General features: G+C 36.9%; 2 protein-coding genes and 1 pseudogene across 7 annotated transcripts; 2 read left to right on the top strand and 1 right to left on the bottom strand.

Annotated features, from left to right (window-relative positions):
* Window positions 1–4,785: 4,785 nt before the first annotated feature.
* On the top strand, window positions 4,786–9,139 carry LOC113338336 (replication protein A 70 kDa DNA-binding subunit A-like). 6 transcript variants are annotated; one of them, XM_026583779.1, is made up of 13 exons: window positions 4,786–4,944; window positions 5,064–5,111; window positions 5,723–5,926; window positions 6,448–6,698; window positions 6,778–6,877; window positions 6,968–7,104; window positions 7,199–7,280; window positions 7,430–7,565; window positions 7,646–7,806; window positions 7,901–8,018; window positions 8,126–8,281; window positions 8,360–8,504; window positions 8,588–9,137. In XM_026583779.1, exons 5-11 carry the CDS (start codon window positions 6,849–6,851, stop codon window positions 8,246–8,248), a joined length of 786 nt encoding a protein of 261 aa, XP_026439564.1. In that variant the 5' UTR covers window positions 4,786–4,944; window positions 5,064–5,111; window positions 5,723–5,926; window positions 6,448–6,698; window positions 6,778–6,848; the 3' UTR covers window positions 8,249–8,281; window positions 8,360–8,504; window positions 8,588–9,137. The 6 variants fall into 6 exon arrangements, with proteins under 6 accessions (XP_026439564.1, XP_026439565.1, XP_026439566.1 ...); XM_026583780.1 differs by having other exon boundaries at window positions 4,786–5,111; window positions 8,606–9,139; XM_026583781.1 differs by having other exon boundaries at window positions 4,786–5,111; window positions 7,028–7,104.
* Window positions 9,140–14,432: 5,293 nt separating this feature from the next.
* Window positions 14,433–17,894, top strand: LOC113338629 (annotated as a pseudogene).
* Window positions 17,895–20,846: 2,952 nt separating this feature from the next.
* LOC113338628 lies at window positions 20,847–22,268 on the bottom strand. Its single transcript, XM_026584006.1, has 2 exons — window positions 21,815–22,268; window positions 20,847–21,403 (listed from the first exon to the last, which is right to left on the bottom strand). The coding sequence occupies exons 1-2, from the start codon at window positions 22,266–22,268 to the stop codon at window positions 20,847–20,849; spliced, it is 1,011 nt and encodes a 336-aa protein (XP_026439791.1).
* Between the last annotated feature and the right edge of the window lie 632 nt (window positions 22,269–22,900).

Raw genomic sequence — 22,900 nt, 5'->3', positions numbered from 1 at the left:
AGACAACTTCAACAAGTAAATCAAAGCTCTTCTGACCTTTATAGTGGCAACGAGATACAAAACACTGAAACAGAAAATCAGAATCAACTCGCAAAAACTTGCTTCCATCATTAAAAGAAAAACTGACATGATGAGGTAGTAAACGAGTCCACTTCAGGCAAACGGCTGTCTTCAAATTCTCCAGAGTTGAATTGACATCAAAATGATGTGCTAAGAATTCACTGAAGTAGTGAATCACAGTTAGTGCACTAATAACAGGCATTTCACCCTGCAAAACACAAAAAGAGAAAAAATCAAACATATCTATCCTGCATGTTCCTTCAGAAAAATAATTCTTACTCAAAATTAAAATATCAAATCAACAACAGCAAAGATCAAATTTAAAAAATCAAATCATATCTATCCTGCATAACATCTTAGGCAGATCCAAAATTAACTGCATGATTTGTTATGCATTGTTTAGAGTATCTGCATAACTTGTTATGCATAACTGGTTATGCAGTAAAAACAGCTATGCATAACGTTATGCATAACTGCTTATGCAGTAAGAGCAGCTATGCATAACTGCGTAACTGGTTATGCAGTAAAAGCAACTATGCATAACTGCGTAGCTTATTATGCATAACTGCTTATGCAGTAAAAGCAACTATGCTGAACTTCGTAGCTTATTATGCATAACTGGTTATGCAGTAAAAGCAAACATGGTGAACTGCATAACTTATTATGCATAACTGCTTATGCAGTTAAAATACAAACATTGTTTAACTGCATAACATCTTATGCAGATCCAAAAATAACTGCATGACCTTTTATGCATTATTTAGAGTATCTGCATAACTTGTTATGCATATAAAAGGCCTTATTATATTGGTTAAGCATACCCTGCATCACACATTGTTTAACTGCATAACATCTTATGCAGATCCAACATTGACTGCATGACAAGTTATGCATTGTTTAGAGTATCTGCATAACCTGTTATGCATATAAAGTTATGCCTTCCCTGATGAGTGTTATTAAATCATGTTGCAGTTTTAGGAGAACTTTAGAGATGAGTACAGTGCAATGGAGTTGGAACTCTGTGAAATCGAAACTAAAAGATTGAATCGAAAAGATCTGCATTGATCGTAAATTCAAAAACAAGCTTAAAATATCTAAAAATCCATTCGAAAACCTAAATTAAACTCTGTAACTTAAAATAATAGATCATAATCTTAAAGAAACTAAAACCTAGAATCGAATCAAGATTAAACAAGATCAGAATCAAAGTTAAACAAGATCAGAATCAAAGATAAAACGAACGAACCCGAGCTTGAATTTCAGATTATCTTTCCTGAGTAAATTGAATATCTCAATCAGCTCCTTCGCAACTCTCGATAATTCAATACTTCAGCTCTCGCTCCGGCTCTATCTCAATCTCTCAGAACAAAATCTCAATACAAAATCTCAAAACATAAAGTGAGGTTAACCTTGGAAATAAAATAAAAAGAAAACTGAATTTTGAAAATTTTGGGTTTCGGCAGAATTTATACGCCGATTTTGGGTGCGCGTGTGAACTTTTACACGCGTGGGTTTGACAGTGGTGGAAGGTGAGAAAATGGGTGTAGTTTTAGTTTTCACTTTTCTGATAAAAGACTAATCAAGACTGCTACAAAATTAAATGTTTGATTTTTTGTTTGTGGGAAGGAAGTTAGCCCCCTTCCCGAAATTCCCAAATTATTGTTTGTTATTTTGTTCATGAAGGGGGCGAACGCCCTGTCTCCAATCCGATTTTGTTCTTCTTCAAATAAGGAAGCAAGACGTTTCTGTTGGGGTTCTGAGCCATTTTACACGTGCTAATAATGTGGAAAACAAACTATCCAACAAGAAATCAAGATTTCCTGGATTACTCCATGAACCTATAACTACAGTATAGAACCACTAACTACGAATTACACAGTAATTAATCCATCAACTCACAACAATGTGATCTAACACAAGAAACTCCCACAAACGCTCTAAAAATCTAAAGCAGTGTCTTCGCCCATCCGAGATAGTATTTATCACATTATCTATCACGGCTAGATGATCTTCTCTGCATATCCTAACATAAATTATTCTTGGGTGCCTTCTGCTCAAAAATAATAATATACTCCAGCATCACCAAGATGATCCCCTCCTCACATACGATGTCGTACAAACTTCTACAAACAAATACTCGATAATGCCATATCTTTCAACATTGATAAATATTTCGTAAACCTATACTGATGCATTACTTCCACCATAATGGTCTTTCACATTTATCCTTAAAGGTGGGACGAATTCCACACATCCCTAATGAAAATTTCCTTGAGAACTTATTACTAAATCTCATAGCCTTTACCTCATTTTGTAGGAGTAACGTACTTATCCTACAAGTTTAGGGTTTACATAACTTATCTTTTAAGTTCCTGGACTTTATATTTAAGTAAATTAGTTGAATTTTTTCCCGATCAAGTTAATAATCGACTATATTTTGGTTATTCAAACCCTAAAAAACTCCACAAATCTTAACAAGTTTAACGTTATCTTTAACTCAAACTTTTTACCGACCCAATCTCCAATTCTTCACCCTGGATCATGCATTAACGCATGAAACCATCAACATGTTATCCTTCCATTTTATGAAGATCGATTGCAACAAATGCTGCCTACATATCCTCACTACAAGGAATCAAACCGAACATAATTCACCTAAATCTTCCATACAATTTCCATAAGAAGAGAGCAAACCAATCTTGAAAGACTTAACAATCCATCTTGTCGGTGATTGTACAAATCTCCACCCTCAATGAAAAATACTTAAGTCGATCAACAAACTATCATCATACGATCACCCCTTATGCAACATCATGATACACCTTACTCTTTCATGTTCACAACTTCATATTGATTGGCACCATTCCAGATGTACTGCATGCCAACTCAATTGGACCATACATGATCATCAACCATACATTACCCTCAAACTTAGTTACAATTCATTACGCACCTTTAATCCTTTCCTGCCCCTTCAAGCTTACTCCATCCATGAGCCTAGATCCATCTTGGCATGCTTGCTCTACCCGATTAATGTTCCGCTCCACTTATGACACAGAATCCAACTTGTGTACCATATACACTAGATACGCAATTCATAAATATTCGATCGACAAATGAGACAATCACATTAGCCTCCAAAAGCGTTTAGCTAACTGTTTCTTAATAAAATCATATCTAATCTCCATCTCTAAAACTCCAGTAAAGTAAATTGCTTCTTCAAACGACTGATGACCTACACTTTCTTTTATCAATGATCATGTCTACTAAAGCGAGTTAGCGACATACCTCATGTTAGTTTTTGGATATAACCAACTTTCGTGTTAGCTTCCAATAAACTAACCATCTTGCATGTATCAATGCATCTTGAGCATGCTCCAACTCCGTACCAAATATAACCAATCCATGGATCATCATCACTACGTGTCATTCTCGAGCTTATCTCTACCACGAATCTTTCTTTACCCGAGTCTATCTCACTTTGGATCATGATTCTACAACCATATATCACCAATTGAAGTTTTACTCATCCTACGAGCTCATCATACCTTGAGTTGTTGCATACATCCATCACTAATAAAGTGTCCAGCTTTAAAGAGACTTCAACAGGTGATACACCATACTTCTACACCACCTCAACGGGCATTTACAACAATGTCCTATTACGGGCTTTAGCATAATTGTCAATCTAGTATTTTATCAAATTCTTAGAAAGCATTTAGTTTCGACTTCGAGACAGTTAAACCACAATACAATCGGACTCGGATAGAACTTTGACTAGCGTCGAAGAATTCATTGCTAGCGTCTTAACAATGCTAATGTCAAAAATACTGTATCGCGCATATCCCTTTCCCAATCATACCCAGCCATAATCTGAAACCTTTGGCAACTTCTTCAAGATCCAAGAAATTCAAGACGATGTTGTGTTTACTTTCCCACGCTATCAATAGAAAATAACTCGATGAAAACTATATCGTTGTTGAACCACATTTCCAAAAATAAATCTCCACCTTCATCTCTACAAGCTCTGTTATAAAATCAATTTCAATAACTGTAGCAGACGAGCAAACCCCCAAATATTATCATTTCCATAATATATTTTTGTCCAACAGAAAGTCTCACACTGATTATCAAGAAATCAAATAGTAAATGGATAACAAAGGTTGACCAAAATAACACGCCAAAATTGCAGCACTTCTCAACTTCATGCACTGTGTTTTTTTTCAAGTAGTATGCACTAGATTACATAGCCACACCACCATACACATAGTAGTATTATACCTTTACTACTTAAACTCTTGAAGTGTCCAATTGATACATTTTTTAATTCATCATAACGGGCCATTACCAAAAATAGAGCGTATCTGTTACACAAATAGACCAACCTGTTTTTCCTAGCGATCTCGCACTTCAACTAGCTTCGATAACTTCAAATGTTGTACAACCAAACAACTCTTTTACAGAACATCATCGAAAAGAATCAAAAGATCACAAATTAGTTAGTTTATCCATCAGAAACAAGACGAGAGAAATACCAAGGAATTGTTCAGACAACTAGGATAAGTTTTCTTGTGTTAGTGGTGGTCAGGATTTGTCCAGACAAAGATAAATCAAGGGATGTGGTTCTTCAGACCACCCTTTACATCTCGCACGTGTGGCATTCATTACAAGGTCAATTTAATTCGGAATTGCACCCAAACACACACCCAACAGTTGTCTCTCTCCCGCCCCTGTGGAGAAAAGGTTCGTTTAGGTTTCTGATATTTCATTGGGAATGTTTTCCCTGATTAGATCAAAATCGTTTACACATGAGACACGCAGTTTTAATTCTTAGCCTTTCATTGGGGCTTTTTTCACTGATTTTGGTGTTTGATTTCTTACTGGGTAAGATGAATAAGTTCTCCCTGATCTTGATAATTACAACAATCACACGTCTGATTCTATTAGTCCATGAAGATCATTGTGGCTATTTTCCCTGATTTTCGTTTTTGATTTCTTACCAGGGATGATGAATAGGTTGTCCCTGATTTTGATGTTTACAACAATCACAGGTATGAAGATATCAACTTCGTCCCTTATTTGTCATGATGATTATTTTTACTTTCTTCTCTGAATTCCCTGAAAATTACAGTTTTAATTCCGTGTGAATTTAATTAATTAATTAATTTATTTTCACTGGGTATTGGTTTTTGACCTAATTGCTCGGTGCCATGCCCATTTATACCTGATTTGGTTCCCTGATTTTTATGTTTACATCATTATTTCATCATTGGACGTTTCGGGTTATTTGTGTTTAATTTCCTCTTCAAATCTGCCGTTACAAGCCTCTTAATTTTAGCCTGAGTAATAATTGCTATGCACCTTTGGCCTTCCATCTTCCTTTGTGTTTTTTTTTATATTTCATTGCCCATTTATATGTTGGAATGCGTTTCATTTTGTGCCCATTAATTGTCCTGGCATTGAAAGAATGAAAATCTGTGGCCTATATAAGTCGCCAGATTTTCAGAGGCAAATCACGCTCAATCACCACATCTTCCCTCTTTTGAAATTCTCTTGTGCAGTGATTCCATGTGTGTAAATTTTGGAGGACCATTTTCAATATTTATTTATTTTCCGCCTGCTATTTAATTTAGCTGCTAACCTTATTTTGAAAATCATGTAGATTTACGTTATGGCTACCACAGTGCTTTCCTCCGCTGCCTTTGACGTTCAGGCTCCGGGAATCCTAACACTGAAAGACTTTCAACAAAAAAATGGAACCGGACCATGGATGGCCCGAGTTCGCATTGTTCGGATGTGGCATGAATCAGACTTCATGAAAACCAATGATGTTACCAGCCTTGATTTCCTCCTGCTGGATGACGCCGTAAGTAGCAAACTGAATATGATTTGATCCTACTGTTGTGCTCATTTTCTTACATAGTAGAAATACATAGTATATTATTACACGAACAACACTACATAGTATATTACCAGCCTTGATTTGCTCCTGCTGGATGACACCGTAAGTAGCAAACTGAATATGATTTGCTCCTGCTGTTGTGCTCATTTTCTTAGATATGAGCAATACATAGTATATTATAACACGAACAAGACTACATAGTATATTCTGCCATAGGGAAATTGGTTAACAGTTAAACTGAGTCTTGCACTGTTAGTTTTTTGGTACCCAGAAATGCTTTCAATTATGCTTTGGTATACGATTGGTTTACAATCTGTAGATTGGATATGTTTGTAGTCATCTTCCATGAGTTAGTGAGCTTTCAATTACCATGTGTATATTACACAGGATTATAGGCCTCTGGGGACTCAACAATCAGTTCCTTTTATATTTTTTGCAGGGATTTTAAAAACTACTAATAATATTATTGCCTTATCGTATCTCAGGGTGACCTGCTGCACGCAATTGTTCAGGAGAAATTCATTTGGAAGTTTGAACCCCTGGTAGAAAAGGGGATGATGTTGTGTCTTAACAATTTGACATTTACCCCAGAAAAAAAATGTTCCGCCCTTCCCAGAATGACTACCGCGCTCACTTTAACAATTTGAAGCCTCCAGTGCGTCGATTCCTCGCCACAAGTTCCATTTCACTGAGCTTGAGAACCTTGCAGCTGCTAGCACCAACACTTACCTTACTGGTGACTTAAGTGAATATTACATCTGTTGAATCCCAAACCGTTCTTAAATCACCTAATATTTCCCTATTTTTGTTTGCAGATGTTGTTGGTGTGCTGATCAGTCACACAAACTTGTAGCAGTTTAAGCGAAATTCTGGCAACGCCAGTTTCATGCGTGAGCTAACACTGGAAAACTTAAGGTATGTTTGAGCAAAATTCAGTTAACACCGTGTATTTGATTTAGTCTTTGTTGGATACGCCTGTCTCAGAAAGTTACATTTCTCACTTAGAAACACTGGTATGAGGATTAAGGTCACACTATGGGGTGATTCCATTTCTGAGCTTACCAGGAACCTTGAAGCGCATGTACTTAATCCGCGTCCTGTTGTAGCTGTTGTTGCTGGTGTCTATGTCAAGCAATATTTTGGTACACAAATCTTAATGACCAAATTGGCCTAATTTGAAACAAACATATCTTAATTCCATCCCTGCATATTAAATTAACCCATGTGATTATCCAGGAAAGGCGTCGCTCTCTTCAACCAATGCGACAAAAATTTACTTTGACCTCGATATTCCAGAAGTCTTACATATTAGAGAAAGGTATGGCTTTTTAACAAATTGACTCACATATTTTAATCATGATTTTAAACGTTTAAAAAAATTGCATATTAAAACGTTATCCTTACTCGGTTTGGGGCTAAGCTAAGTTAAGACAAAGTATTTTAACTTATGATTTCATGTAAATTCAGGTCTTCCCACCGAACACCGCCGCATGAAATCACAATCCCGGTGAGAGTTAGTTACAATCAGGCAGCTAAATCCATTGGCGACACTACCATGTCAATTTCCCAATTGCTGGAAGCAAAGTGGGAATCTGGATACAATGTATGGTCACATCTGCTATTTTCCATTTAACAAGTCGTGTTTCTCCTAATATTTTTTTAACCGTGTTACCATTTTTTCAGATGCTAAACAGAAAAGTCTGTCGTGCCAAGGATTTTGGTATTTCCACTGAGAAAGGCTGGTATTACCTGGGCTGCAACAACTGCACAACTAAGTTGGTTGGAAACACAAGGGACCATTGGTGCCCTAGCTGCAAGGTCCAAGTATACGAACCGGTTCCCAGGTTCTGGCCACTATTCACTTTGTTGCATAATTACCTGTTCCTACCAACTGAAACTGACATCTACAGACGGTTGTTTGGTCCGTGGGTTATGCAGATACCTTCTAAGATTGGAAGTCGAAGATTCATCGGGCACCGCATTTTTTGTTGCCATGGACAGCGAAGTCCAAAAAATTGTCCAGCTACCAGCTTTGGATGCTGTTGCTAAGGGAGAGGTACATTTTTTACAATTGAAAACCCCACGTTAAAGTAACTCCACTAGCAGATGATAAAGAGTTGGTACTACTTGAGTTTCTTAAAAGCGATAGATTGATGATGACAGTTTACGCACAAAACAATGTGCAAAGCAACAGCCACTCAAATGATAAAGAGTTGGTACTACTTAAGTTGCACCAATTGCAATCACGGGGTGATGGATTGTTACGGTGAACTTTGGTGCTCTTAAGTGTCAGATCCAGGTTGATATACCAACACCAAGGTAATAAATTACAACCTGTACTTTGCTTAAAAAACAATGTTTTTCTTTTCCTTTCATTGCCCGTTCATGTTTTGGCAGGCGTTTCATTCTGTGCCCATTAATTGTCCTGGCATTGAAAGAATGAAAATCTGTGGCCTATATAAGTCACCAGATTTTCAGAGGCAAAGCACGCTCAATCACCACATCATCCCTCTTTTGAAATTCTCTGCTGCAGTGATTCCAGGTGTGTAAATTTTGGAGGACCATTTTCAATATGAATTCTTTTATTCGCCTGATGTTTTATTTAGTTGCTAACCTTATTTGCAGCTTTTGAAAATCATGTAGATTTACGTAATGGCTACCACAGTGCTTCCCACCGCTGCCTCTGCCGTTCAAGCTCCGGGAATCCTAACACTGAAAATCTTTCAACAAAGAAATGGAATCGGACCATAGATGGCCCGAGTTCTCATTGTCCGGATGTAGCATGAAACAGACTTCATGAAAACCAATGATGTTACCAGCCTTGATTTTCTCCTGCTGGATGACACCATAAGTAGCAAACTGAATATGATTTCATCCTGCTGTTGTGCTTATTTTCTTAGATATGAGCACTTCATGGTATATTATAACACTTCATAATATATTCATCCATAGGGAAATTGGTTACCAGTTAAACTGAGTCCAGCAATGTATATTTATTGGTACCTAGAAATGCTATAAATAGAGAGCTAGAGGGCAAGTAATCAGTGAGGGACACTCAGAGCTTGTAGTGAGAAAAGAGAGCTTGCTAGTGATTCACATCCCTTGTAACCTTGAAATTGAGTAATAAGATCATTCTTTCACCCCGTGGACGTAGGTAATCATATTGAACCACGTATATTTTGTGTCCTTGTGCATCCTTTGCTTGTTTACTTCATGGTGTGTGTTTATGTCTCTTGGATGTAGAAGTAGGGTTTTTCCGCATCTACAGAAATAGACATGCATATATATATATGTATGTATAAAACTAATTGAAGAGTACAACGAAGGTTCTGAGATATGTGGATGACCCACCACCTCGGTAACAAAAGGGATAAACTTAATCCGGATTTTGGATTCGGAAACTGGGTCATTTTTCCAAATAATTTTAAAACATGGTTTAAATGGACGAGTAAAAATTATTATGGATGAAATGGACACCAAAAGATTAGCAAGGATGAATCCGGATTCATCCTGACATAAACTTTAAAAATAGCAAGGATGAAACTGGATGCATCTTGATGTAAATTAAAAATAAGATAAAGTATTTAAAAATGGTTAGGATGAAACTGTTTATATCCTGGCTATTTTTACATTTTATCCATTTAAACAGTATCAAAATCTAAATGTCATTTTCATCTAGGAATCGTTGATTTTGATCTTTTTAACCAATTTTGTATTTTGGATATCAAATGTATTAATAATATCTCATTTTGTGACACCTGCATGGGCACATGGCAAGCCCATGGTTCTCTCTACCATGCATAAGAGCCTCTATATTAGTGCACGTTGGATGTGATTGTGGGCCATGCCCCAAGTTCACGTTGGAGTTGCAATGCACGAAGATCCAAAATTAGAGCACACGAAACGAGCTTATTATCATGGAACAGAGGGAGTAGTGATCATTAGGGCTGCACATGGTTAGGTTTTCATCGGTTTTTGGAAAAAATTAAACCGAAACCGAACTACTCGGTTTCCAATAATGAAAACCAATAAAACCATTTGGGTAGTTCGGTTTTTCTCGGTTCGGTTCCAAGTCGGTTTCGTATAAAACCATTCGGTTTTTGGTTAACCACTGAAATTTTTTATATCTGTCAGTCTCACAAAAATGACGGGAAAATTTTTCTGAACCTGTCACTCAAGTTTCAAATACATCAAATGTTCCAACTTCCAATACATATTGATAGAAACATTAAATTTTAAAGAGTCTAGTTTCTCCTTAATAACAAAAACGAAAAAACATCAAAAAATCATAATCATAACTGACTACACATCTTTAGTTTGTTACAGTGAATACACTTTGCATGTGTAGAAATTGGGTATTCCACAGGAGGTTGTAATGGTAACCTGCACGTACACAAACTCGAGTTAAATATGAATTTCTCAATCATGATCAGTGCAATGGTACATAATGTAACTAAGAACATCAAGATTAGCAACCGCTATGGTAGAGAAGCACTAAACAATAAGCATTCGTTTAGATGGAATTGAGGATGATCCTTTTACTGGAATATGCATTTCTAATGTGAATGTTGCATTATCACCTCAACCAATGAAACTACAATGGAATTGTACTGATATTGAAGAAGTTACAAGTAAAGTAAGCCCTGAACATTCATAACAGTTGACTAAGATGATCTACCTTCAAAGGAAATGGCATGAGTTTAAGCTATTTTTATTCTAAAAAAATATCATAACAGTTGACAGTTCATTGTTTCAACTTGGCTATGCATATGCTTAAACAAATCTAAGTTTTATTCTAAAAAAATATCAACTGCTAAAACTACAAACTAGAGAAACTTACCGCTAACCCGTTAAATCATTTATAATCAACTTCACGATAACAAAGTTGAATCTTCTTCTTCTTCATCATCATCTATGTCAATGCGGATGAACTTAGAAGTTGCAAGAGAACCTAAAAATTCTGCAAGAAATTACATCAATAAGTGACAAACAGTGAGTACAGAAAATAACAAATCAGAATTTTACAAAAGTGAGTAGAGAAAATACCTAAAACATCTTTAGCATCATCAGTTCCTAAGGTGTTTGGATCAAGATCAACCGGTGTCCGTAACCAGCTTTGCGTGCAAATCAACGCCTCAACAGTCTTAGGCAGCAGTGAACTTCGATATGAATCAATAACTCGCCTTCCAGTACTAAAGGAAGATTCTGAGGCAACAGAAGAGACTGGTATGACTAGTATATCTCTCGCCATGTGTGATAATACAGGATACCTTGTACTATTAGTCCTCCACCAACCTAAAATTTCAAACTGAACACCGCTAGGTCTAATTCTCGGTTCACGTTTCTCCTCTAAATATAACTCCAACTCAGTTTTCCCCTCAACATTGTCATCCTCCTCATCTTCTCTTGCTCTCTCTGCTATTAGACTAGCATACGCAGAATCTTCATCATCAGTAACCCCAGAAGATTGAGTAACATTATTACAATCACCTGTGGCACTAGACATGTTTTCATCATTTGCATAGAGACACTTGTACTCTTCGAAAAGTTCTTGAAAATCAGTTTTCACATAAGTCGATAAGTGTTTACGTAATGACGGACCCGTGATATCTAAAGTATCAAGAATAAAATTTAAACCTTTCATTTTCTCACGTGGATCAAGCAAAACAACAATGAACATGAGAGTGTTCATTTTCTCATATTCTCCCCAATACTTATTAAACTTGTCTAGCATTTTAGTGCCCATACCATAGAGAAATGGATCTGAACTTTTTACCCATGTGTTCATTGTTCTATGAATGACACTTACGTTAAACAAGAACTCATGTGAAGTAACACGAGTACAGTAAGAAAACTTGACAGTCAAATCATAGAATACCTTTAAAAATTTTCCAAATGATCTTGCATTGGCCCAATCTTCCATATATGGAGCATGTATAGGAGGCGGAGGAGGGGCCTTCTTCTTGCCTTTGTCAACATCATCACTAGCACCGGTAGAAGTAGAAAATACAGGAGGGATGGATCTTTCGTCGAAACAAAACTTCTTTTTGAAAGCCTTATCTTCCCGTGCTAGCCTTTCAAAAGCTTTATGATATCTACAAGCAGCTTCCAACATCATGTAAGTGGAATTCCATCTTGTGTCCACATCTAAAACTAAACCTTTTCTGCAATCTATCTTTTCTTGTTTAGCACAATCCATAAACTTACTCAACCTAGCAGGAGAACTCATCACATGCTTCACCACTGCCCTTACTCTCTTAATAGCCATGTGATACTCTCCCAAGCCAGCATTCACAACAAGTGCAAGCACATGAGCAGCACATCTAACTTGCATAAACTTAGTATTCAGTACACCATTTGAACTAATCACTTCCTCCTTTAAATGACCATCCTCCCTTAGATAATCAATAGCTAAATCATTAGCACTAACATTGTCAAGCGTAATAGTAAAAACCCCAGGAAGTTCCCAATCTAACAAACATTCCTCTAACATCTTCCCAATTACCTCACCTGAATGACCTAAAATTTGGAAAAAGTTGATTACCAGTTTGTGCAGCTTCCAATCTTTATCAATAAAATGCGCAGTTACAACCATGTAACTTTTATTTTGGGCATTTGAGGTCCATGTGTCAGTGGTGAGACAAACTCTCACATTGTTTTCCTTGAAGTAGTTCTTCATCTTTTCTTTTTCATCTTTGTACAAATTTAATACACCCCGCGAAATGGACATACGAGAAGGGATCTTGAATCTGGATTCAAGTACCCTACAAAGTTCCTTGAACCCTTCTCCTTCAACCACTCTAAACGGCTGCTCATCTAAAATCACAAATAAAATCACTGCCTTTGTACATGCATCTTGATTAAAAGTTGCCGCAACCAATTTTCCTTCTTCTCCTAGCCTAGCCGGTTGAAAATCAAGAGTTTGTTGTCCTTTTTCCTCTTTGGGCTTCTTTTTACATATCTTCAAATGATTATTCATACCACCTGTCCCATACTTGGTACCCTGAGCTGCAATCTTTGTCTTACAGTGGCGACATTTTGCATATTTCGAAGGCTTGGGGTCCATATCAAAGTGGTTCCACACATCAGAACGTTTCTTTCCCTTTGGTTCTGTCACTTGACTCACTTCTGTGTCATCTTCAGTTGCATCTTCAGGGGTTTTATGCTTATTGCTATGTGTTTCTGTCACTTTTATGACAGCTTCAGTTGCATCTCCATCTGCACTAGCATCTCCAGCAACACTAGCATCTTTAGCAGCACTTGCACCTCCAGCTGAATTTGCACCTCCATCTGAACTTGCATTAGGTGGAGGTAGAGGTGGACGCTTATTAGAAGAAACAGAGGCAGTATGTGTTGAACTGGATCCTCCTCGCATTGTCAAAAGGCAAGTCTGCAATGTGATAAACCATACATTTAATTTAAACCATACATTTAAGCAAGACCCACTGTGTAAATCAACCTAAATGACCTTAATTTGAAATCCCCAATTTTTTTCAATTTTACAAACCCTAATATCATAATTAAAATCATAAACATGACAACAATCACATAAACATGAACATGACAACAATCACAACCAAACTACTTGCAGAGATCCCTGTAAATCAAGAATAAAGGTACAAAAATCAAACAAAACAAAAAATTAAAAAAAAAACTTACTCAGTAATTTCAATAGCAGATTCAAAACCCCCAAATCTCCATTTCTAGTAAATTTTTTTTAAAGGAATCTGAAACAAAACCCAGATCTACAAAGTTTCAAAAATAAATCAAACCTGGAAGACACCAGAAGTAGGAGTAATCAAAGAGAAGTTGGATTGAACAGCACCAGAAGAATCACGAGAAAGAGCTTCCTGAACCAATTTCCTTTACAAATCATAAGCACAGCTGCACAGTCGGTTGATTTGGAAGTGGAACTGTGGAAGAGCTTTCTGATAAATGATAATACCTACGAAAGAAGAGAAGACTCAGTCGAGTCGAGTGATGTAACTCATGTAAGTTATTAGGGTTAAATATCCCCATCCACGGCCTAAAATCATTTAATCCTATGGTCACTATTAATCGGTTAACCAATTGGGTATTGGTTCGGTTTTATTTCAAAACCTAAACCGAAACCGATACTGTCGGTTATCTGAAACTGACAACTATTAATGAACCATAAGAATATGGTTATGGTTCGGTTCGGTTAATAATTTTCGGTTCCGGTTTCGGTTTTCGGTTATGGTTCGGTTTTGTGCATCCCTAGTGATCATGATAGTATCCCTAGGACTCGTACTATCGTACAGCTCGTACCAATAAAAAACACTCTTATGATTTCCAATTCAGTGGTTCTTAATAGACCGAGCTGTTAAACCATATAAAAACAACATTTTAAAAAATTCTGACAGTTTTCTTTGATGGGTTCCGGTGAGTGCCGCCAGAGGACAATAGGGGGCCATTTAAGATGGGGTCACTAGAAGTTTTGTGAAGCAAAATGGTTTTGCTTCCGACTTCCGGAAGCAAATTTGTATCCAAACGCGTTATATATCTACTCTTATTCCCACTGTATACATGCATAGCATATGTACTTTTAGGTGCTGGATCTAAAATAAAGAAACGTTATCTGCACCTTACACAAGAAATCATGAAAGTATTCCGTGATATTGGCAAATGAGTGCATGACTGGATCTTCAATTGATGTTCGCTAGGAAATCATGGCCGTTGAAATACCCAAATTGGCTAAAGAAGCTTCATTAAAGGCTATCGAAGAATGGGGCCAGACGAAGTCAATGATCACTCACTTGGTGGTAACTACTCTCACGTGCCTTGATTTGCCTGGTGTTGACCACCGCCTCAGCAAACTGCTTGGCCTAAAACCAACTGTACAACGATTCGGATTGTACAATCATGGTTGCTATGCTGGTGGGAGTGCTTTTTGCGTCTTGCGAAGGACATAGCTGAGAACAACCCAGGCGCGCGTGTACTCGTTGTGTCAAGCGCAATGTCATCGATCAATATTACTACTGGTCCATCGGAGGATTATTTGGGCCACTTTTTTGTCAGGCTCTATTCTCCGACTGTTTGAGTGCTTTAATAGTTGGCTCGGACCCGGATACCTCTTCTGGCGAGAATCCACTATTTGAAATTGTTTTATCCCATCAGACGATGCTACCGGATAGCGATCATGACGTTGGTGGCTCCTTTAGATAAGTAGGACCTATTGCTCTACTATCCAAGCGTGTTCCCGATTTAATAGCTTCTAATATTGAGGAGTCTTTGATAGGGATGCACATACCCGACCCGACCCGTACTCGATCAAAAAATACCCGCATCCGATTCAACCCACCTAGGCATGGGTCGATTATGGGTGAGGCACGCCAGAACCCACCTATCTTGGGTCGGTTGCGGGTAGAAACTTCCGTCACCCGAACCGACCCACTCACCCGCCCAAAACTAACATATATTCATGACCCTTAGATTATCTAATTCTAACCTAGGATGAATTATAAGAGCCGTTGAATTGATGAATAAAAGACCGAACCTAATCGCATTTTTGGATTTTCCTTCTCTTCTCTTCCAGGACCTCTTCTCTCCTTCTCAGACAGACTCCAACTCCATTCTTTTTTCTTCGCTCAGTCTCAGATTCGCTTTGTGGATCATCGACATCACCAGAAGCAAACCAATAACGGAAGGTAAGATTAGGAACCATTGTAAACTTGTAATTTTTTGATGATGTGATTTCTTGTAATTTTCAATTTAGGGTTTATCTGTTTAAGGTGTTGTTTTTTAATTTCAGTTTGGAATGAATTGGTATGATGTTAGAACTCAGTAATGAAGAGTTTAATCAGTAGATTCAAAGGATTCTTGAGAAACCCAAATTGGTTCTTGAGAAACCAAAATTTGGGTTATTGAGAAACCAAAATTTGGGTTATTGAGAAACCCAAATTGGTTTTGCTTATTTTACTGATTCATTGAGATAGTTAGATGAGACGAATACAACTTGTTTGTATAGATGATAATATCAGGGAGAAGTCTTACTGTGGACCTCGTTGTTAATGTTTATGTGTTTTTAGAGGTGTTATTCTTCTAAAAGCTGCAACAATGAGTATTTGGAATTACTCATTTATGTTCAGAAGCAGTAGTTTGATTTTAAATTTTAAATCAATCTCAGTTCTTTAGTACAACCTAGTTAATTTATTTGGTATTTGAACTAATTCATGAGTATGGTGTTCAATTCAGTATGGTGTTAGTACTATGTGAATCTTATTAATGCATGCTATGTGAATAGATTAACTGCCCTGTTATGTGAATAATCCATACTTAATGATGTATAAACTGCCTTGTTATGTGAATCTTATTATTCTAAATATCAGATGATGTATAAACTGTCATGGATGTGGAGGTTTATGTGTGGTTGAATTTGTAAAGGTTTTGATCCTGCATGATAATACATGTTGTTGTTGTTGTAGATGTATAAACCCTTGCTTAACTAAATATCATATATCCATTTCGAAATTGGTGTAGTACTTGTACATTTTTATTTGGAATTGCTGCTCAACTGTTGTTTATGGATGCCCTTGTTGAAAGATGTGATAACTAAGCAACCAATGACTTGTTGAATTTGATTAAGAAATAACTAAGCACCCATTGGAACTTTGTTTATCGGTGCGTTGCAGTGGGAGCTTGTTTTAGCCAGAGGTTATTAAAAGCCAAAAAAAAAATTGAACAATTGTAATAGAAAATCGATTAAATCCCAAAAGACCAAAATTGAAAGACCAATAAAAATATTAAAAATACCTTTGAAACTGAGCACAGTTACGAACTTTGTAAATCAGGGATGATTGATTACAGTGCTACTATAAATTTGTTTTAGAGCGCTGAATCTGGTAATATTTGCATCCCTATTCTCACATTATCTAAGTGTCATCATATATGTTGGATCTGCTTCTTAAGCTATGTTACATGATCGTTTTAATCACCCTCAGTTTTTTTGAGGTTTTGAAATAATATTGGTTAAGAACGTTGTTGTAAGAGAAGTACAATAAAACTGTAAAGCACGCGTAGCTACCGTGTACTATTTCATCTAATTAAAGTGACTGTCCTTTCGGTGTACTGATGGGCAGTTTGTGTTGGTACTTGCTGTTGTTGTGGATGGATAAACTAAAATGTTCATTTCGCTTGCAGAGCTATTTTACTTGTTTCAAGAAATTCATCTACCCTTTCATTCATTCTAATTGTTCATTTCGATTGCAGAGCTATTCGGTGACCTTGCTACTTCTTCCATCGTCATAGATGATTCATTCCTATTGGCTTAGACAAGGTAATGACGCCAAGGGTCATTGTCAGTAGCTTGATCTTTCTGAGTTCATCTTTGTTATTGTAACTAATTTACAGACTTCGTTTTATTTCAGGCTTTCAGCGCATTCGGAGGTAAAACATCCACAAACTTGCAGCGAGTCGCTGTTGGTCGCTTTATATGATATTAGGCTTTAGTATAGTAGGCAATACTCAATAGTAATGCACTCTTTTATCTTTTGAGCTTTGAACAATTGAACTATGTTCCTTTTTATTGTTAGCTTTATCAACTTTGGAGTTTGCAACTTTGCATCAACTTTATTATGTAATGTCATTTTATTTTATGGTGGGTAACTCACCACCCACCCGACCAAACCCGTCGTAATGTGGGTCGGGTGAAAACCGACCCATTGTGATGTTGGGTCGGTTACGGGTGACAACTTCTGTTACCCGCCATCAGTGGGTTGGGTGGTGGGTGAGGCCAAAACCGACCCAAACCGACCCATGTGCAGCCCTAGTCTTTGAAGAAGCTTTTACACCTTTTGGTATAAGTGATTCAAACTCTGTGTTTTGGATTGTTCACCCAGGTGGTTCTCATATTCTCGGCCAAACTGAATTGAAAGCAGGCCTTGCGGAAAATCTAATTCTTTTAAAATCCTAAGTCATACAAGCTCACACGTCGCATGGTGACCCTAACCTCCCCTCTCCAAATTGCATAGAAATTCTCTCTACGTCGCACGGTGATCCTCACCCTCCCTCTCCAAATTGCATAGAAATATTTTTTTTTTGCGCCACGTCATTCCTAATTTTTCTCTTCATCCCGCCATGTCACTGCCATCTCATTCCTACGTTAAAAACTTAAAATTTTTGGTCTTTTTTTGCTGCACAAGAAGGCATCCCTCTCCCTGAATTTCTTTCTCATGAAACCCTACATATCCAGCAAAATCATTCTTCTAGCATGTTGTCTTACGGAAAGAAAAGCTTAAATCTCAAAGGGTTTAAGTAGGGCTGTCAACGGTTCCGGTTCCTCCCGGGTATCATACTACCCAGAACTGGATCCTATTATTATTCCCGGTTCCGGGTCCTAACAGTTCCGGATCCGATTCCTAAATTAATGAACTCAGAACCGGACCTTATTAAACAGCCGGATACCCACCGGTTCCGAGTATTAAACGTGTATTTCATATCCGGTTTTAATGGAGATGAAAATACGTACCAATACATTAATGTAAATCTCCAGACAACTCAAACCCATAAGAATTCCAAAAAAAAAAAAAAAAAAAAAAAAAAAAAACAGAATACAGTGGTTACAAGTTTCAAATTCTTGTTTACACCTTACAGACAAAAAAAAAGGCCTGAGCTTTAATCTCAAGGCTTTGGTACTTCTCATTGGACTATGGCAATGGTGTTGGGACTTTGAGCAAACAGTATATATACAATATACTGGCACCGCACCCCATAATTGCATAATTTTTCAAAGTCCCAGTACCATTTTGGTGATGCTTTCATATTCATTTGCCTTCCAAAAAAAACAAAAGCTAATATCACTCGTCCTGCAGTAGTGGTCCAAAAGCACTAACATGAAAACTAAACACCAAAGTTATTATTCATCAGTAACAGTACGGGATCGCCTTCTTATAGCTCCATCTTTGGTGGTTATGGTCCTATGGAGTCACCTAGTTTGTAATTGTACTGACCTCATCCTATCCTTCGATGCCTCCCTTCTTCCCTTTCTGAAATTCCCAATTTCTCATGACTACTACTATAGTATAAACCCCAAGCTTGTGAACCAATGAAATTAAATTGAGTTTAGGAACAAAGACACAAACAAAGATATCATTCCCCGATGAATCAAACGGCATAAATTCAGAACATTCCACCATTAGATAGATTGGAACGCAATGTTAAACGATGCTTTAGTACGCCTAGGAGTAATTTCAATCACAAAGCCTTAGAAATTTAATAAGCCACATATCCCATATCCTAAACGATCAAATTAATCAAAATTCACCAACAAATCACCCCTACAATTACCGAATAAGTAAAGAATGAAATAATATTTTTTACCCTTTTTTTCTTAATTCAGGATTTTCATCAAACAGTTTATGTGCAATTTTGTTGTTGTCAAGAGGTGTATCTCTCCCTGCTATATTGAGCTCCGCATATGTCTTCTTCACCTGCAAATTCATGCTTGAATACAACCCAACATTTCTAAGCATTCACACACCGAAACAGTCTCTAATTCAGCCATTCACGTCCCAACAAACAGTGACAACAACTAGTGTTTTTAAGCTTTTTTCTCGTTTAAAAACACCATCTAACTCCATATAAAACTCATTCAAAGTTTGAATTTTTCCATAACCCATCCTTGTTAATCAAACCAGAACTTGAATAACTTTGATTCTTCTCTATTAACTACCAATAATAATGACAGGAAAATCAAATTACTTAGAAATGATAGATTAAGCTAGAAAAGGAATAAAATTAAACTACAAAAGGCATGGGATAGTGAAGAAATCGTGTCGATTCAACAGTCGCCATGGTAATCGCTTTTTCAAGCATAGTTTAGGTTCTCAGGAAGAGAGGTTTCAGAGAGTGACAGGCGGAATTATCATAGCTGATACCTTATTTTGAGGTTTTAAGCAAATTTAGGTCGGGTACCCGAGAACCGTGTGTACCCGTCGGGTATACCCGATAAGGACCCGAAACTAACCGGTTCCTTAGCGGTTCTGTCCGTCGGGTATTAAAACTACTAATGGGTCCAATATGAGGTCCCAGAACTGGACCTAATTCAGCCGGATCCGGTCCGGTTCCGGATAATTGGGTACCCATTGACAGCCTAGGTTTAAGGTAACAATCGTGTGGTTACACAGTAAAACCCATTAGTTACGTCGATTAGTTTGTTTAGGGTTTTTCTTGATCTGATATTTTCTTATTATTTGGTAAAGTAAAGTTTTCCTCTCCCTATTCTCTCTGACTTTCTTTCTCATGAAACCCATAGCCGGGAAAATCCTTCTTCTAGCATGTTGTCTTAACTCTTACGGCAAGAAATCTTAAATCTCAAAGGGTGCATAATCCAAATGTCAACAATCAAGATAATCATATGGGTTCTATGTTCTCTACTTCTTCTTCTTGGAAGGAACTGTTAGGGTGCATATGATTTTTCTAATAATCGTGTGGTTACACAGTAAATCCATGCAGTTAATTCGATCAGTTTGATTAGGTATTTTTTTTATCTGATATTTTTTTAATTGTTTGGTGAAGGTACTTCTGGGGAAATCCTAGGGTTTTACTCCAGGTAAGATTTTATGACCAATCTTCCTTAGAACTAGTGAGTCTCCACATAATTTTTATTAATAATGTTTTATTAATGTCTGACAATCTTCTAATCCCCAATCCTCCTTCACCAAAAGGTGTATAGACTCTTCTCCAAGAAATAGTTTTAGACTTCTTTACTTCTGCATCTCCTGACCATAGCAACTTCCTCATAATTTTTTCACATTCTTTAATGATCGAAGATGGCCATTTATATACAACCATATTGTATATGGGAATGCTACTAAGAACATGTTTGATCAAAATCAATCAGTCATGAAAAAACAGAAGTTTCCCTTCAGACTGCCAAATATTCTTGCATCTTTTCAACCATTGGCCATAATGTAGCAGTTTTAACTCTCTCTGGATGGATAATGACTCCCAGATATTTATCTGAGAATGAAGTTAAATCCATTTGTAAGATGTTTGCAATCTGAGCTTTTCTGACATTAGAACAACCATCAATTAAACACTTGCTTTTTACTTTATTAATGCTTTGACCAGAACAAAGTTGGCAATCATCAAGTAATTGTAAAAGATTGAGAATACTCTTCTTTGAACCATTACTAAAAAGGAAAATGTCATCAGCAAAAAGCAAATGGGTAGGAGCAATACCATTTCTTGTTACCATTGGCTGAATCTTGTTTGTTTCCACCAACCTTGTCAGATTTTTTCTTAGTACTTCCTCCATTAGAACAAACAAAATTGGAGATAAAGGATCCCCTTGTTTGAGTCCCTTTTGCATTGAGAAGAAACCATTTGACCCACCATTGACCATGACAGATATTTTGGCAGATGATAAGAGAGCTTCCAACCACTGACACCAATCCTTGGAAAAGCCATACTTGAGAATAACTTTAAACAAAAAATCCCAGCTTACATAGTCATATGCTTGAGAAATATCAAGTTTCAAGCTCAAATTTCCTCCTCTTCTTTTTTTCTTCATCTCATTGACTAATTCAGAAGCTAAGATACTTTACTCATGAATACTTCTCCCCTTGATATAAGCAACTTGTTGTGGAGATACTAATTTATGCATAAGATTGGCCATCCTCAGAGAAATGATTTTAGTAAACACCTTAAAACTGAAGTTATTGAGAGCAATTGGCCTGAATTGATTGGGTTTTTTTGATCCTTTAATTTTGGGCAAAAGAGTTAAGAAGTTATAATTTAAACCTTTAGGAATGTACTTTCTGCTCCAGCAGTATTGAATTTCCTTGATGAAATCATGCTGAATAATCCCCCATCATGCCTTGTAAAACATACCTGAGAAACTATCAGCCCCTGGTGCACTATCTCCATCCATTCCAAAAACCGCAGCTTTAATATCCTCTGCTTCAGGGGTCACTTCAAGCATAAATTGATCTGATTCAGTAATAATTTTAGGTATGACATCAAGAATAGAGTCATTAACAACCACATATTGAGCTTTAAATCTTTGTTCAAAAAAATTCACTAACATGTCACTGATTCTTGCTTGATCAGATACCAAATTTCCATTTTCTTCCTCCAGTTCACAAATGGCATTTGTTGTTTGCCTAATCTTAATATTTGAATGAAATAAATTAGAATTTGAAGATCCTTCCATTACCCACTTTATTCTGGATTTTTGTTTCAACATTGTATTGTACTGCACTTCTCTTGAATTAAGTTCAGTTTGAGTAATAACCAGATTATGCAGTGCCTGTTCATCATGAGGATTAGAATCTGAACTTATCATCTTTTTTTTACAATTGCACATCCACCTAATAAAGGAGCATGATCAGAAGCAATTCTGAGACCCACCTTGTATCCCAATCACTATGAATTTGCAGCCATTTCATGTTTAAGACAACTCTATCAAGGTTACATAAAATTCTTTTGCTACCCTGCTGACAATTGGACCAAGAAAATTCCAGACCAATTTTAGGAGCTTGCATTAATTCACATGCATTTAGACAATCATTGAAATCAATCATAGATCTTCTTGAAGGAGATCTGCCACCCACTTTCTCTTCCATAGACAAGATAGTATTAAAATCACCTAACACAACCCAAGGTTTCTTAAACTCACTAATTGCCAACATTTTATCCCATAAATATCTTCTTTGGACCACATTAACATGACCATGTACACCAGATACTAGTACTTCACCCACAACCACTGTAATCATTTAACTTGTAATGGAAACCACATGAGGAGTGGCAATTGACCTACTCCGGAATAACCATATATTTCCCTTGTGATCATTAGTTTCACTGTGAATAACCATATATTGCATACCACATAAATTTAGTTTACTACAAAAAGAGGAGGAACACTTAATTTTTGGTTCAGCAATCCACACAAGTGAAGGATTAAATTGGTTAAAT

The sequence above is a fragment of the Papaver somniferum genome, unplaced genomic scaffold, assembly GCF_003573695.1.
Source record: "Papaver somniferum cultivar HN1 unplaced genomic scaffold, ASM357369v1 unplaced-scaffold_19, whole genome shotgun sequence".
Taxonomy (NCBI): domain Eukaryota; kingdom Viridiplantae; phylum Streptophyta; class Magnoliopsida; order Ranunculales; family Papaveraceae; genus Papaver; species Papaver somniferum.
This window is presented reverse-complemented; position numbering and strand designations above follow the sequence as displayed.

What these genes read in the sequence shown, in the direction of transcription:
- LOC113338336 (XM_026583780.1), top strand. Translation starts at nt 6,849, where the DNA reads ATGCGTGAGCTAACACTGGAAAACTTAAG. An exon ending in AGTGGGAATCTGGATACAAT is followed by an intron (nt 7,566 to 7,645) that starts GTATGGTCACAT and finishes CCATTTTTTCAG; the next exon opens with ATGCTAAACAGAAAAGTCTG. An exon ending in ATGCTGTTGCTAAGGGAGAG is followed by an intron (nt 8,019 to 8,125) that starts GTACATTTTTTA and finishes TGATGATGACAG; the next exon opens with TTTACGCACAAAACAATGTG.
- LOC113338628 (XM_026584006.1), bottom strand. Translation starts at nt 22,268, where the DNA reads ATGATAAGTTCAGATTCTAATCCTCATGATGAACAGGCACTGCATAAT. An exon ending in AGGGGCTGATAGTTTCTCAG is followed by an intron (nt 21,404 to 21,814) that starts GTATGTTTTACA and finishes TTTTGTTTAAAG; the next exon opens with TTATTCTCAAGTATGGCTTT.